General features: G+C 42.0%; 1 protein-coding gene across 4 annotated transcripts in view; it reads left to right on the top strand.

Moving 5' to 3' along the window:
* Ttc39b (tetratricopeptide repeat domain 39B) overlaps nt 1–14,751 on the top strand; it is a 99,229-nt gene that overhangs the window by 66,436 nt on the left and 18,042 nt on the right. For all 4 annotated transcript variants that reach the window (XM_021650384.2, XM_060365791.1, XM_021650385.2 and 1 more), the window contains 8 exons: nt 3,634–3,739; nt 4,959–5,024; nt 6,181–6,289; nt 7,206–7,273; nt 7,359–7,418; nt 8,998–9,159; nt 10,695–10,786; nt 12,196–12,322. In XM_021650384.2, the coding sequence (XP_021506059.1) occupies nt 3,634–3,739; nt 4,959–5,024; nt 6,181–6,289; nt 7,206–7,273; nt 7,359–7,418; nt 8,998–9,159; nt 10,695–10,786; nt 12,196–12,322 (790 nt within the window). The remainder of the gene's footprint in view (nt 1–3,633; nt 3,740–4,958; nt 5,025–6,180; nt 6,290–7,205; nt 7,274–7,358; nt 7,419–8,997; nt 9,160–10,694; nt 10,787–12,195; nt 12,323–14,751) is intronic.

The raw sequence follows: 14,751 nt of genomic DNA, 5'->3' as shown, positions 1-14,751 counted from the left end.
TGATAAAACTCTTAGACCAAAAGCATAATAGGGGAGGAAAGGATTTATTTGACTTACACTATAGGCCACAGTCCATCATTGAGGGAAGTCAGAGCAGGCTATCAAGCAAGAACTTGAAACAGAAACCCTAAAGAAGCAACGCTTGCTGGCTCACGGGTATGCTTGTGCTCAGCTTTCCTACACAGCCCAGGACTTTCCCAGGGTATGACGCTGCCCACGGTGGGCTGTGTCTTCCTACAGTCCAGTAATTGAGACAATCTCCCACAGACTTGCTCACAGGCCAATCTGTTCTTGATAATCCTCAGTTGAGGCTCCCTTCACAGGTGACTCTAGGCCGTGTCAAGATGAGCATGTATAGGACAGCCTTCTAAACTACTCTTGTGTTCTGTTACCATTAAACCCGTGATACAGGATCATTTTGTTTTAAAGACCTTTGCCTTACTCTGCTCTGCTTACCATTGCATTTGACATTGCTTCTGTTCACCTTTATGCTGATGAACGTCCTCTAACATTTCTCATAGTATCAACTTTCAATATTTTCTTCTGTTTTCACTTTTTTGAAAATCGGTTTATTTTGGCTTTTACCTTCAAGGATATTCTTGCTATGTATAATGTTCTGAATTGATAGGGTGTTTGTTTTTTTTTTTTTTTTCAGTCTTTTAAAACCACCAGTGTTTGTAATTGTTTAGGACCTCAGCTGTTTGTGTAATTGTTTCACATATTTAATATGTCATTTTTCTCATCTCCTTAAAGAACATGCTATATCTTTGAATTCAGCATTTGGAGTGTGGGCTTAGACTTTTGTTGCCATTATTTTTCTCAAAGTTTTTTTTTTTTTTTTTTCTGAGTCTTTTCTCACTTATTCCCTCTAAACCCATAATTACACACTAGTCAGCCTGGATTGTGTTCAGTAAACTACATACATACCCACACCCACTTTTTTATTTTAGCCCAACATGTGGGCCATCTTGGAGTCAATTTCTATTCATTGCTTTTTTTCTTGCCTGCTTGTCATGTTCTCAAGTGGGATAATTTTAAACTCATATCCTAGATATTGATGCATTTGTAGAGATGCTGGATTCTGTCATCCTTTCTCTGAAGCGTGCCAAGCTCTGTCCTGGGAGCATTTAATTTGCTTAGACTTGGGCTCCCGACTCTGACACTGGAGGGGCACTGCACCTGTAGCTCTGCTGTCTGGCTCCTGTTCTTGATAATCCACATTGTCTTACCTTGGACCCTCTCCTAGTCAGTGAAGACTTCTGTGTTGTTTTGACACAGATTTTGCTGTTCCCATTAGCATGGTTCTCCCAGCTGTGTATCCACCCAGCCCCTCTAGCTGCCTCAAACTCAGTCTTCCGACTTTTCAACCCAGCGAGGCTGTGGCTTGCCAATTGTTTTGTGCACCCATATGGAGTGGAACATGCTTTCAGGCACATGGACACGTAAATATAAAGTTAATTCATGAGCTACTTCCTGCTTTCAAATTTAACTCTTCTCCTGCTTCTGCCTATTCCCCCAGCACTTTCAGTTTCCAAGCCTGCAAAAATATTTTAACTATATATTTTTTGTGTATTTTTCAGGGTGTATAATTGTTATGTGTGGGAAAGCAAACCTAACATAAGCTTCCTGGCATTACTGGGAACAAATCCCATTACCAGAAGCAGAGCACAAATCAGTATTTTAATAGGCACTTTTACTCATTATGAAAACCTGGAATTCATTTTTAAAAAATCTTGAAAGAGGGAGTAGATTTGGGAAACGCATCCTAATGTTTTTAGATTTCCTTTCCGGGTATTTTTAAGCAGATTAAAAAGTTGAGTGCTTTTCTAGTCATCAGAACTTTAACAGATGAATTTCGGTAGTCCCGTGGTAGCAGCGACAGGATCAGTGCAGTGGCAGGGTTCAGAGCAGTGCGTCGGTGTGCGGGCGCGTGCTTCCGTGTGCGGGCGCGGTGCTTCCGTGTGCGGGCGCGGTGCGTCGGTGTGCGGGCGCGGTGCGTCGGTGTGCGGGCGCAGTGCGTCGGTGTGCGGGCGCGGTGCGTCGGTGTGCGGGCGCGGTGCGTCGGTGTGCGGGCGCAGTGCTTCCGTGTGCGGGCGCGTGCTTCCGTGTGCGGGCGCGTGCGCATGTACTGTACACTCAGATGTTTAGCCAGAAGTTCACACTATGCCGAATTCCTATTTGTGCATGAATTCTTTTGAAATAGTGGAGAAAGAAATATTTTAGGTAAATCCTCTTTTGAAAACTGTTTTAAAGTAAAACCACGATTAATCAAATATTTCCCCCCCCCCTCAGGAGGCAGAAGCAGGCGAATCTCTGTGTTCAAGGCCAGCCTGGTCTACAGAGCAAGTTCCATGACAGCCAGGGCTACACGGAGAAACCCTGTCTTAAAAAACAAAGAACAAAACAGACAAATTTTTAAGTTATTAGGAAAGAAGATAAGGAACTATTTTATGATCTCAAAATTAAAAGCCTGGGGCTGACGACGTGTCTCAGAGGTTAAGATTGTCACAGGACCAAAGTTTGGATCTCAGCACTGGGATTCACATTAAGCTGTCATATCTCTTTAATCTCTATAGAGGCATCTCTCCCTCTATAGCCCAGATTGGCCGCGAGCTCGTTCATAGCCCAGGAAATCCTGGAAATCCCCCTGTTTTCAGCCTCCTGAGTGCTGGGATTTTAAGCATGTGCCACCATGCCGTTGTTTTTGGTTTGTGTGTGTGTTTAAGAGAAAACAAATATGATATACTGGTGGTTTAGGGCAGATGACAACATGGGACGGTTGGAAGGAGCCTGAACCAAATCGGCTCCACTGGTCAGTTAATCCTGCTTATAGAGAAGGTTAGCTCTGAGCTTGCTAGACTTGGCTAGAAAGCATCATAAGGGAAGCTGTGTGCCTTACAGAGTTGCGTTCTATTGGTGACGGGTGATTGGTGCTCTTTGGCACTGGAGACGGAACCTGGGAGGGGGACAATGTGCAGGTGTCTTGCCACTGAGACACGCCCCTGCATTACCTTCTCAAAAGGCTGTTTCCCAGTTCAGCAAGCAGTTGCCGCTTCCTGCCAACGTCCGTGCCTTTGATTATTGTCTTTTGAGGCTGGTCTGAAGTCCAGGGGTGCAGCTTAGCAGTGGAGAGCCTTCCTAGTGTGGGAGCGCCCTGGGCTTGGTCACTTCCACCACCCTCTTTGCTTCTGCAAAGGGACAGTATAAGGCATGACCCAGCTGTGGTGGAAAAGCCTCAGCCAGCGCTGAGGTATCTGTGTGAGGCTGTGGCAGCCGCAGTGCTCGAGTTTGAGGGTAGAATGCATGGCTGCCGTGTGCCTGGTACCCGAACTCTCCTGAAGTCTCCTGGAAAATGCTCCAGGGAAGCTGAGATCGAACCCCTGAGGTTCTGTGGCTCCTCAGCTGAGCTGATGGTTGCTCCCTCTATCCTAAACTCCGTAGAAATTGGTGTTCCCTTTCTCCTTAGTCAGAATTGCTCAGGAGCCTAGGAACAGACTAGCTTAAAATAAAAATTTGCATTTTTGTAACATTTTAGGTAATGACATTTATAGTGTACAAGTGTAAAATTTGACTAGCATTTATTTGTCAGAGTCATGGAAACTTATTCTCTACCCTTTTCCCCCCTCAATCCAGGGAGTGCCTTTCTATCCTGCACGTAATTCAGAAAAACAAACATGAGCAGCACTTCTTCTATGAGTTCGAAGGAGGAGTCAAACTTGGAACAGGGGCCTTTAATTTGGTAAGGAAACATTTATATAGAAACCAGAGTCTTTTTGTGGGTGAGACAAAACGTCCAGTATCTCTCTGCTGTGTTTGAACTCCATCCCAAGCCTCTCCTGGCGTTCGGTTGAAGAGCCATTGGAGTGAACTGGTTTTCCTGTGCTGTGAATGTTACGAAGTTCCGCACGTGCTCAGAGTAGCTTTAGATCACACAGGGCAAAGGACGCACGTAGCACCCTGGTTGAACGAATAAGGCTTTTAGTAACAGGAGCCTAGAACCTAGTTCTGTTTCTGCATCGGAGATAGTTGTTGTGGTGATACTGGCTGTGAGTTAAAAACGGGAGGGAGTGAATGCAACCTGAGGAATGATTGTTGATGATCTCTGGGTGAGATGGAGAGTTCAGTAAGATGTCAGAGTACAGCGTGTTATTTAGAGATTTGGGCATTTTTGAAGATTTAACTCGTTGGAAAATGAAGTAGTGAAAAGAATTATATTTAGGAGCATATAGACCCCAGAGCTATGTTCACGAGCCCATGTGCAATGCAGTGTCTGGGGTTAAGGTGGACTGACTTTTCTCCATGGACTGCCATTCTGTCTGCTTGGCTGTGAAACCCTCATCATTCACCTGGGACACAATGTCTCCCATTCAGAGAGATATTTCCAGAACCCCTAGCTCCAACCCATTGCTACAGCCATGACTTGGTCTATCACCACAAAAAATGGCCATTTCTGGGAGACTGTCCTCTCTCTACTGTCCTTCAGGGATGTCCCAGGAAGGAGCCTCACTGCTGTGGCTGTCTACTTCCATTAGTGCTGGTTCATTACTCACATCTCCTTGGCTTTGTTACCTTCCAGAAAGGGAGCTGAAGAAAACTTTGCCTAAGCCAGGAATGGTGGCTCATGCCAGTAATCCAGCACTCGGGCGGGAGGAGCTCACTCTAAGTTCAAGGCCAGCTTAAGCTACAGATGAGGCCCTCACCCAACAAAAAATGGAAAGGAAGAAAGAAGCCTTACACATAATTGCTTTTGTGTCACCTCATTTCACAGGAGAAGATCCAAGTCAGCGTTTAGAGCATCATGGGAAAGCCAGGCTTCATTGTCTCCTCACTGAGTTGTAATCAGTTCAGACTTGGTTTGGCTGCTGGGGGCTTTCAAACAGTTTAGGGATAACCAGTGGGCTGTCTATAGTCAGTCTGTCACATAAGCACACTCACATTGCTATTTTTTTTCTTTACAGATGCTGTCTCTTTTACCAGCAAGAATTATCAGATTACTGGAATTTATTGGATTTTCTGGAAACAGGGTACAAATGGCATTTTGTGTTAAAGTTGCAGAAATTTCTGTTGTTCTCTGTAGTGGTGTTTCTTCCCCACCCAGCTTTTGTCAAACGATGTTCTCTCAAGAATGCCTCATTTCTTAGGTTTGAGATAAGTGCTGTCTCTTCCACCCAGTGCTCCCTCAGACTTGCAAACGAGGCTCAAGCGTTTCTAATTTTGGGACTCATGTATTCATCTTTCTGATGGTGCCCACTTTGCTCCCTGCCCAGGGATCACAATGGGCTGTCTTCTTTCGTCAAGCATGAAGTAATGAGCTCCTGCTCCACCTTTGCTGTTGAGTGGCAAGGACTCTGCAGGGTAGAATCTTGTATTCTTGCCCATCATAGTGCCTTCAGCTTGAACCTCTGTGGTTTTCTGTGGTGCTAGGGATGAAAGCCAGGTCAGGCTTTACTCCTGCTTGGTTAAGTGCTCTACTGTTGAGACAAGTTCCTAGCAGCTTAGTGTGTATATCATTAATTTTATCAAAGAAATATAATATTTCTTTGAAACGAGCAGTTTATTCTTTTTGATAGAATCATGTAATGGGTATGGATTAGCTTGATATCTGTTGCTATGATGAAACACTGAACGAAAACAATATAGGGGAGGAAAGGATTTATTTCACCTTATGCTTCCAGGTTGCAGTGCATTGTTGAGGGAAGTCAGGGCAGGAACCTGGAGGAAGGCGCCGTGGTGGAAGCCTGCTTCCTGCCTTGCTGTCTTGCTTGTAGGATCGTGCTTGGCCAGCTTCCTTCTACAGCCCAGCAGCACCTGCCCAGGGACCACAGTGGGCTGTCTCCTTTCGTCAAGCATTATCCCCAGAAGACATGCCCACAGACCAGTCTAAACTAGGCAATTCCTCAGTGTAAGCTTTCCTCTCAGATGACCCTGGGCCTGTGAAATGGACAATTAAAGCTAACTGGGGCTATTATAAAAGGACCTACCAGATTGTCTTATGCCAGTTTAAAACGTGAAGTGTTTTTTTTTTTTTTTTCTATTTAAACAGTACCATTATTCCAAGAAAATGGAAAATAAAACCCTAAGTTCATAGAGGGCAATACTCAGGAACAAATTATTTTCGAAATATAATGTTTTTTTTTCAGTCAGATTTTTTTCTGTCTGTGATGAAATTACTCCCTGCAGGACCTGGGCCTTCTGCAGCTACGGGAAGGTGCCTCAGGGAGCAGCATGCGGTCCCCGCTCTGCTGCCTTACCATCCTGGCTTTCCATACCTACATCTCCCTGATTCTCGGTAAGAGCTAGTCGTCTCTGTCTGTTTACTTCTTTTTTTTTTTGTTTTTGAGTTAAGATGGAAGATAGTGGGGTTTATCAGAGTGATCCTTGGCAGAGACACTTGATTGTTTCCACCGAACATTTTAAAAGTTGCTTATATGGGGCTGGAGAGATGGCTCAGCAGTTAAGGCACTGTCTGCTCTCCAGAGGTCCTGAGTTCAATTCCCAGCAACCACATGATGGCTCGCAACCAACTATAATGGGATCTCATGGTCTCTTCTGTCATGCAGGCATACATGCAAATAGAGAGTTCATATGTATAAATAACTAAATCTTTAAAAAAATGCTTATATGTATATATGTATTTTATGCATACACATGTTTTGTCTGCATGTGTGGACCATGTGCATGCCTGTTGCTCACAGAGGCTATTAGATCCCCTGATACTGGAGTTCCAGATGGTTGTGAGTTGCCGTGTGAGTGTTGAGAATTGAACCTGGGTTCTCTTCAAGAATAGCTAGTGCTCTTAACTACTGAGCCATCTCTCTAATCCCTTATTAAACATTTTAAAATCTAGTCTCAGAAAAGATTTATGCATTAAGTTGCTGTATTTTGCCATATTCCTGTTAGATTTTTATTATATTCATGTTGGATTTCCATTTTTTTTTTTTTTTTGTAGAAATTAAATTTGGAGGTAAAGTAAGTTAGCCTTGAAAAGTAGAAATGTCAGTGGGAGTCTGAGATAGACACCTCTATTCTTAAGAACTCATCTGGCCTAGAGCTCTTCAAGTCAGACACTTCACAGATGAAAACAAAATAATCAGTCCCCTTCCTCTTGTCCATGAGTGTCTGCTGTGGGTTAGTGGCATCTGGGGAGTTGGTTATAAATACGTGCCCTAGCTCCTGAGCACTGAGCTGTGTTTGTTCACTTCCAGGTACAGGAGAGGTCAATGTTGTGGAAGCAGAGAGTCTCCTCGCACCCTTCCTGCAGCAGTTCCCAAACGTATGCTTCCTGTTCTGTTGTCTGTTTCAGCCGCGACTCGTGGCCACCACCGTCTGCTGAAGTGTGTTCTTTGCTCTCTCCGCAGGGCTCCCTCATTCTGTTCTACCATGCCCGCATTGAGCTGCTGAAAGGCAATGTTGAAAAGGTAGCTACTTCAGCAAGGGTTATGTAGGGGCGGCGTCTGTGGTCAGACGGCATCACATGGTCATTTAGCATGAGTAAATGTGGTGACATGGACTAGAAAGAATAAAGTGGAATGTAATTTGGAAAAGCTGAGCTTTTACTTTGTGCATATGTGTTGTCATATTTAGTAACTTACCTCAATGCATGTTTACACAGAAAGTACATGAAGTGTTTCATGGTGGAATGTGTAACAAATATTGAAAAAAAATGTATAAGGCGGGCACAGTGTTGCATGCCTTTAATCCCAGTACTTGGAGAGGCAGAGGCAGGCAGATCTCTGTGAGTTCAAGGCCAGCCTGGTCTACAAAGTGAGCTTAGAGCAGCCAAGGCTACATAGAAGAACTATTCCCCTGATACAAAACAAAATAATATATAAAATAATACATGGGCAAATTAAGAGGTTTCCGAAAACTTTGGCCATTATCTATTTCTCCTTTGATTTTGGAAACTATCTTTAACCTTTGTTGCAAGTGCACTTTTTCTTTTTCTTTTTTCAAAGAAACTAGTTCATTATTACATTGAAGTAGAAGAGAAAAGTGTACGTGTGTGTGTGTGTGTGCGTGCGCGCGTGTGCGTGTGCGCGCGCGTGTGCTGTGTCTATGATATCCTTCCATACAAATGAGAGCAAACACGTTTTTGTACTTTTAGTGAACTCTAGGTCTTCCTCCAGTCTTTATAGTTGGGTCTGCCTCTGCTTATTTTGAAGGTGGATTTTCTTCTGTGAGGTGGAGATTTTACAGTTACTACAGTGATCTGGTGCTGGTGACTGGCCACGGAGCCAGCATCCCTGTGGTGCCCATACATACAGGCCATAGGCACTCACACGTACATATAAAAAATGAATCTATAAACACATGGGAATCCATATTTCTAGTGTTCTTTGTCAACTTAGGAAATCTCTGTCCTTAAGGTTTTTTACCCATGTGATGAGTGTTAAAAAAATTTGAGTTTTTTACTTCATATTATTATTACTATTATTACTTGTTGTGCTGGTCAAGTCTAGGGTTTTGTGTATGCTGAGCAAGTGTCTTACCACTAAACTATGTTCCTAGCCCAGTTTCAAGTTTAGGTAGTCAGTTTGTGAATTTGTTATATGTTTATTTATTATTCTTTTCTCTGACTTGTCTGGCACATCTTTACCAGATTTTCTGACAAGGGCTTGGTTAACCTTTGCCTGTAATGTAAGCAGTGATACCTTCTCTTTGCCTGTCCAGTGCCTGGAATTTTGTTTAAAATGTGTTTTGTCTAATGGAGTTTCTACACTATAATAGTCTGTGTTTTAGGAAAGAACTTTGGCATTTCTATCTCACTTGGAAAGTGGCTTTCCCATTTCTGTCTTATAAAGTATAAGGCCTGTCACAAAGTGAAATAAAGCAGTAGAATCTAACTGTGTCATCACACGGAAGGGAGAGAATGTAATGTCATATTGAGTGGCTTAATGAGTGATGATCTTTGTACAAAGTATTTTATGTATTTTTCCATTAGGTTATTATCTCCTTGTCTAATATCTGGATGATCAGCTTTATGCAATTGACTTATAGGCTCAAGAAACATTTCGAAAATGCATTTCAGTTCAAGAAGAGTGGAAACAGTTTCACCATCTCTGTTACTGGGAATTAATGTGGATTCATATCTACCAACAAAACTGGATGCAGGCGTATTATTATTCAGACCTGCTCTGCAAAGAGAGTAAATGGTCCAAGGTAAGTGTCCTGCTTTACTCAGTGTCCTCTGTCTGCTACACGGCCATGGTGCTTTGTCCTTTAAGATTGATTTTTCAAGAATGTGGCATAGACACTTAGAAGGAAGTGGGCAGTGAGTAACTAGTAGGTAATGGCAGGTGCTGACCTCAGCATACAGGCTTTAAAAATTTCCCCAAAGTACTCTCCAACAAAGGCATTTTACCGCCAGCATGAACTGCATGTGTGATTACAGTCCTGTGGATCAATACTGGAATTTTGTGGGTTTTGTAGACTTTTCATCCCTGGTAGTCAAGTTTTTGGTGATAATTAAAGTTATTCCAGAGCCAATTTTGAGAAGTTGGGAGGAAGAGATCATGATCTTTTTTGCTCATTCTGCCCACTTTCCCACCTATGGTGGCACAGGGGAATGGCCACATTAACTGAAAAGTGCTGCTGTCATCTGAAACAGACTTAAAAAAAATAGTTGTTGATATTTTTATTCAGTTTTGAAAATTGTGTAGTTGTGCAATTGTGCAATGTATTGAAGCATCTATTTGTTCCTTTTTCTTTTGTTTTTGGTCTTTTGAGACAGAATATTACTTTGTAGCCAAGGCTAGCCTGGAACTCACTATGAATCCCAGTTTGGCCTTGAACTTGTGGCAGCCCTCCTGATCAGCATCCCAAGTGCTGGGATTATAGACATGTTGTTGGGCCCAGCTACAGCAGAGCTTTTTATCACTTCAGTTAGAGCAGAGAGCTAAAGCCTGTGTTTGCTTTATTTTTAAAAAATTTTATTTTTATACAATGTAGTGTTATCTAGTGTCCCCTCCCCTCAAATCTTTCCTACCCACCCAACTGTATGTTCTCCCCCTTTCTCTCTTTAAACAAACAAACCCATAAATCACAAAAATGAAAATCAAACATGCAGAATCAATAAAGCAAATATCAGAACAAAACAAATGCCCTCCCCCACCAAAAAAACAAAACAAAACAAAACAAAAACCAACAAAACAAAACCAAAACCAACTAAACGACCAAACAAAAACCAACAAAAATGTTGGCCAGTTTCTCTTAGGCATGAGGCTACGTCCTGTCTGGAGTATGGTCAATATACCCAGTGATGCTCTATTGTAGAAAACTGATTTTCCTATCAATTGCAAATAGCTTCTTGGTTAGGGATGTGGTCCCATATCCACTTAACCCTCTTGGTATTGGGACCTTGATGAAATAGACAGTCGAACTTTATACTTTTATTTTTAAAGATTTATTTATTTAATGTATATGAGTGTTCTATCTGCATGTACACCTGTGTGCCAAAAAAGGGCATCAGATCACATTATAGGTGGCTGTGAGCCACCATGTAGTTGCTAGGAATTGAACTCAGGACCTTTGGAAGAGCAGCCAGTGCTCTTAAGCTCTGAGCCATCTCTCCATTCCACTTGATACCTTTTAACCTGATATCCGGATGGTTTCTAGATCACTTCTGGTTTGCAAGGTTAAAATGTCATGTTCCCATGAATGTTCTCTCATGAGCCCCTTGTCTTTTTTCCCTCAAGGCAACATATGTCTTTTTGAAAGCTGCCATTTTGAGCATGCTTCCAGAGGAGGATGTGGCAGCAACTAATGAGAACGTGGTGGCTCTGTTCAGGTGAGCACAGCGCTGTTTCTGTCACAGAGACCTTGGGGGTGTTAGACTCACCTGAGTTTTCCTTTCATGCTGTACTTCCATAGTTTTTTATTTCCCTACTCGCTGATACAGACACATTTAGTTAGAATAATGCATTTAGCTGAAAGCCAGCATGTCATTCATTTTTTGAGGCAGGGTTTCTCTGTGTAGCCTTGGCTATCCTGGAACTCACTCTGTGGACCAAGCTGGTCTCAAACTCACATAGATCCACCTGCCTCTGCCTCCCGAGTGCTGGGATTAGTGGCGTGTGCCACCACTGCCTAACTAGCATGATTTAGCATGATTTTCAGATGTGTTTGCATGTCTGGGAATCATGAATATGTACCGTCTAGTTGTCTTCTAGAATTAGGATTTAGTTACCAAGGCTCTGCACTTGCTCTCTCATATTGGCCTTCTTTTCCTCCTCGTTTGGTTCTTTCGATGATGTTATTGGATATTTGCTCGAATCCTTTTCCTTGTTTATGCACTCATAGAATTATGCATAAGAAGCAATCCTAAACATGTGGTCTCTCCCCACAAACATGTAGTCTCTTCATCCAAGTTTCATTTTCATGTGCTTAGATTGTGTGTGTTGAATGTACATAGGTGTGTGTGTGTGTGTGTGTGTGTGTGTGTGTGTGTGTGTGTGTATACCTGTACATGTGCAGAGGACAGAGGACAACAGGAGTCCCAGTCTTTCTTTCTGCCTTACTTTCTTTCACAAGGTCTCACTGAACCTGGAGCCATCCTGCTGGCCAGCAAATCCCAGTGACCCTCCTGTCTCTACCTTCCCATTTCACTGGGGTACAGGCATGTGCATAAACTAGCCTGGGTTCTGAGCACTTGAACTCAGCTCCTCATGCTTGCACAGCCAGCACTCTTGCTTGCTGAGCCATCTTCCAGCCCGAATTCCTTAGCATTTTGAAAATACTAAATCCTAAAATGATTACTTACAAAGTTACCTGTGCTTTCTTAAATTATGCGTTTGAATGGCTATCTTTTGAGACGTTATAGGAGTGTCAGTTCCTATAATACTAACAAGAAATGTACTAATTTATAGTTTTCCCTCTGGATGAGTAAATACTTGGAGCTCTTTTCTCCTCATTTATGGAAATTAACAATTTTATACCTAGATTGCCCTGGACTATGTTTGACAGACATAAGACACTAGCTAAGCAGACTGGAAGGAAATGTGTCAGTTAGTGGCTCTCATGGACTTGTGCATCCATATTACCATCCCAACCCTACACTGCCGAATTCAGGTCTGAGTAGAGCCCAATAAGATGCACTTGGGACAGGTTCCCTGCTGCTACTGCCTGTGATATAGGTCTGAAAAGCTCAGTTGTGAATAATGTGTGTGCTCACTGGCCTTTCCATGGGGATCTTCACAGACAGGTCGATGGCTTGAAGCAGAGAATCGCCGGGAAATCTCTCCCGACCGAGAAGTTTGCCGTGAGGAAGGCGCGGAGGTACTCACCCTCCTCAGGTGCCCCAGGAAAGCTCGTCCTGCCAGCCCTGGTATTTGCTTTTATTCACTGTTTATGTGCTAGAGATAAATTCATGGTTGAGAGCATCAAAGAACGTATTTGCCTTTGCTTATGAACCTTATAGTTCAGTTAAAAAGTATTGTATATTTTTATATTTATTCATTAATTATTTTAAAAAATTGAAAATTTTACCTGTTGTGCCTTGACTAGTTAGTATGTTCTAGACATTGTAATAAAAGCAACTTCAAAAAATCATGTGATTTCATTATAATTGAAAGTAATCTCACCAATTCCATGTTTCAGATGAAGAAGTTTGAACATAAGTGGAAAAAGTGATGTTACTAAAGTAGAACTGAGCGACAAAACAAATCACAAATTTAATTTTACATTTTTTAATAGTTATGTGAAAAAGTGAAAGGAAACCTTTAAAGAATAATTTTTCAAGAATACAGTTTGCTTAATCTGGGCATGGTAGCTCATACCTGTAATCCTAACACTTGGGTGGCTGAGGCCAGAGAATTGCTGCAAATTTGAGGCCAGACTGGGTTGCATAGTGAGTGCTAGACCAGCCTGGACTACAAAGTGAGACCCTGTCTTACAAAACCAGCTGCTTCCCCACCCCTAAAGTATTCTTTCTAACCCATGTAAACAAACCTTTGCCATTTTGATGTGGAAGTGTAAACAAGGCTAACTCTCCCTGAGCCGCGCCACGCCCTTTGCACTGCAGCCTTCCGTAGACATGGGTTTGGTTTCCTACCAGAGACGAACCTCCCTTTGGACTAGCATGTTGTACTGCGGAGGAGCCTCCGGGCTGGAGGCCGCTCTTGTCCACTGGAGCTCACCTTCCTAATCACCTCACTCTTTTGGCAAAGCCCCTTTGAAAAACACAATTTGATTTAAAAATTTAAAACAAAGCTATCTTTTGAGAGTGCTGAATGTGCTATGCCACCATGACTCCAACGGTTTTCCAACAGGAAAGATGTTGAGTGCACACCGGTGTCCCAGTCCTCCTAGGTAGTTACCTGGGTGATTATTTAGTCATTCTCTTTTGAACTTCATGTCATGTTTTCTAGTTTTTACTGTCATAGCCATAACACAGTGAACATCATTTACATGTACACGTAATTCCCTGAGAGTGTTTTCAAAGAAACGGAATTCTTAGTTTAAGGCGTTGTGTGAGTGTTTGGGTAGATAATGCTAAGTCTCTACCTCCCCCCAAAACAATTGTATCAATTGAAATGACGGATAGCACTTTTCTGTTTTAATTTGCATTTCTGGGCTGACACTCGAGTGTCTTTCTGTGCTCATATAGTTTTAGTTCTTTCTGCATTGTTGTTTGTGTCCTTCTTTAGTTTCATTGGGTTATTTTTGTCTTGTTGCTGACAAAACACAGACATTCTTTATGTATTTTTAAGAGGAATAAGAACATAGCCCCTGGCAGGGGTCAGAGAGGAGCTAACCTGCAGCTAGCCTGGAACCCTGAGATTAGACTGGGTGAGAAAGAAATGTAATGGGCCTGTAATCATGTCCTGAGCGCAGACAATAACAAGAACACTGTGCTAACACGGAGACCTCCTCTCCCAGACCTGTTGTTGCCTAATTAGCTTTAGCTCTCTTTCTCATTTGTTTATATCAAGTGGTCTGCACTGAGGCTTTTCTGTGCCAGAGAACTTTGCAGAAACTTTACTGAACCATTCTGTTTCTTTTTGTCTATATTAGTGTTTAGACACTGTTGTGTATAAGACTTTATCATGCTTTAAACAACTGAAGGTTGAGTATAAAGTGACAAAGAATTGACTGGAATTGGTCACATGTAGCCTGTTTTTCATAAAAATCTCAAACCAAGCTTGCCTTTCCCTTTGATAAATATATCAATAAAAAATTTAAATCATCACAAGGTTATTGAGTTGTGTTCTTAGCTTCCAGTGCCATAAAGCAAACCTGACGCCATCATTTCCTGCCTCATTTCCATGGCTGCTCTGCTAAGAGGATTATCAAATAATATCTGTCATAACTTAAAACTCATGCTCATCGTATATCCTTTAAAATGTGAACTGCACTATCTGGACATTAGAAAAATATTTTCAAGCAAAAACACATTTGCTTTTGATCCAAAAAAAATTCTCATCTGTTAGCCCATTAAATATAATCTGCAATGAGAAGTCATTAGTTTACATTTCAGGAGCTGTCATTCAGCCATATGGCCTTTAAACAAACGTGTTTTCTGCATATTGGATTGCATTACTGGGCTGACACATGTTTTTAATGATATAAAAGAACCTGAGCCCAGTAAAATAAATATTCCAATGATCATTTCTAGTGATATGCTTGGAAACATTTTATGTAAACAAGTAGCAGACATTTTAAAATATTTCCCTTTACTTAAAAGTAACAACAGAAATTTACATTAAACAAAGTTGTTCATGGTGTCAGTTTAAAATATTATTTTACTTCTGTATC

The sequence above is a fragment of the Meriones unguiculatus genome, chromosome 12 (assembly GCF_030254825.1).
Source record: "Meriones unguiculatus strain TT.TT164.6M chromosome 12, Bangor_MerUng_6.1, whole genome shotgun sequence".
In the NCBI taxonomy this organism is placed as follows: Eukaryota; Metazoa; Chordata; class Mammalia; order Rodentia; family Muridae; genus Meriones; species Meriones unguiculatus.
This window is presented reverse-complemented; position numbering and strand designations above follow the sequence as displayed.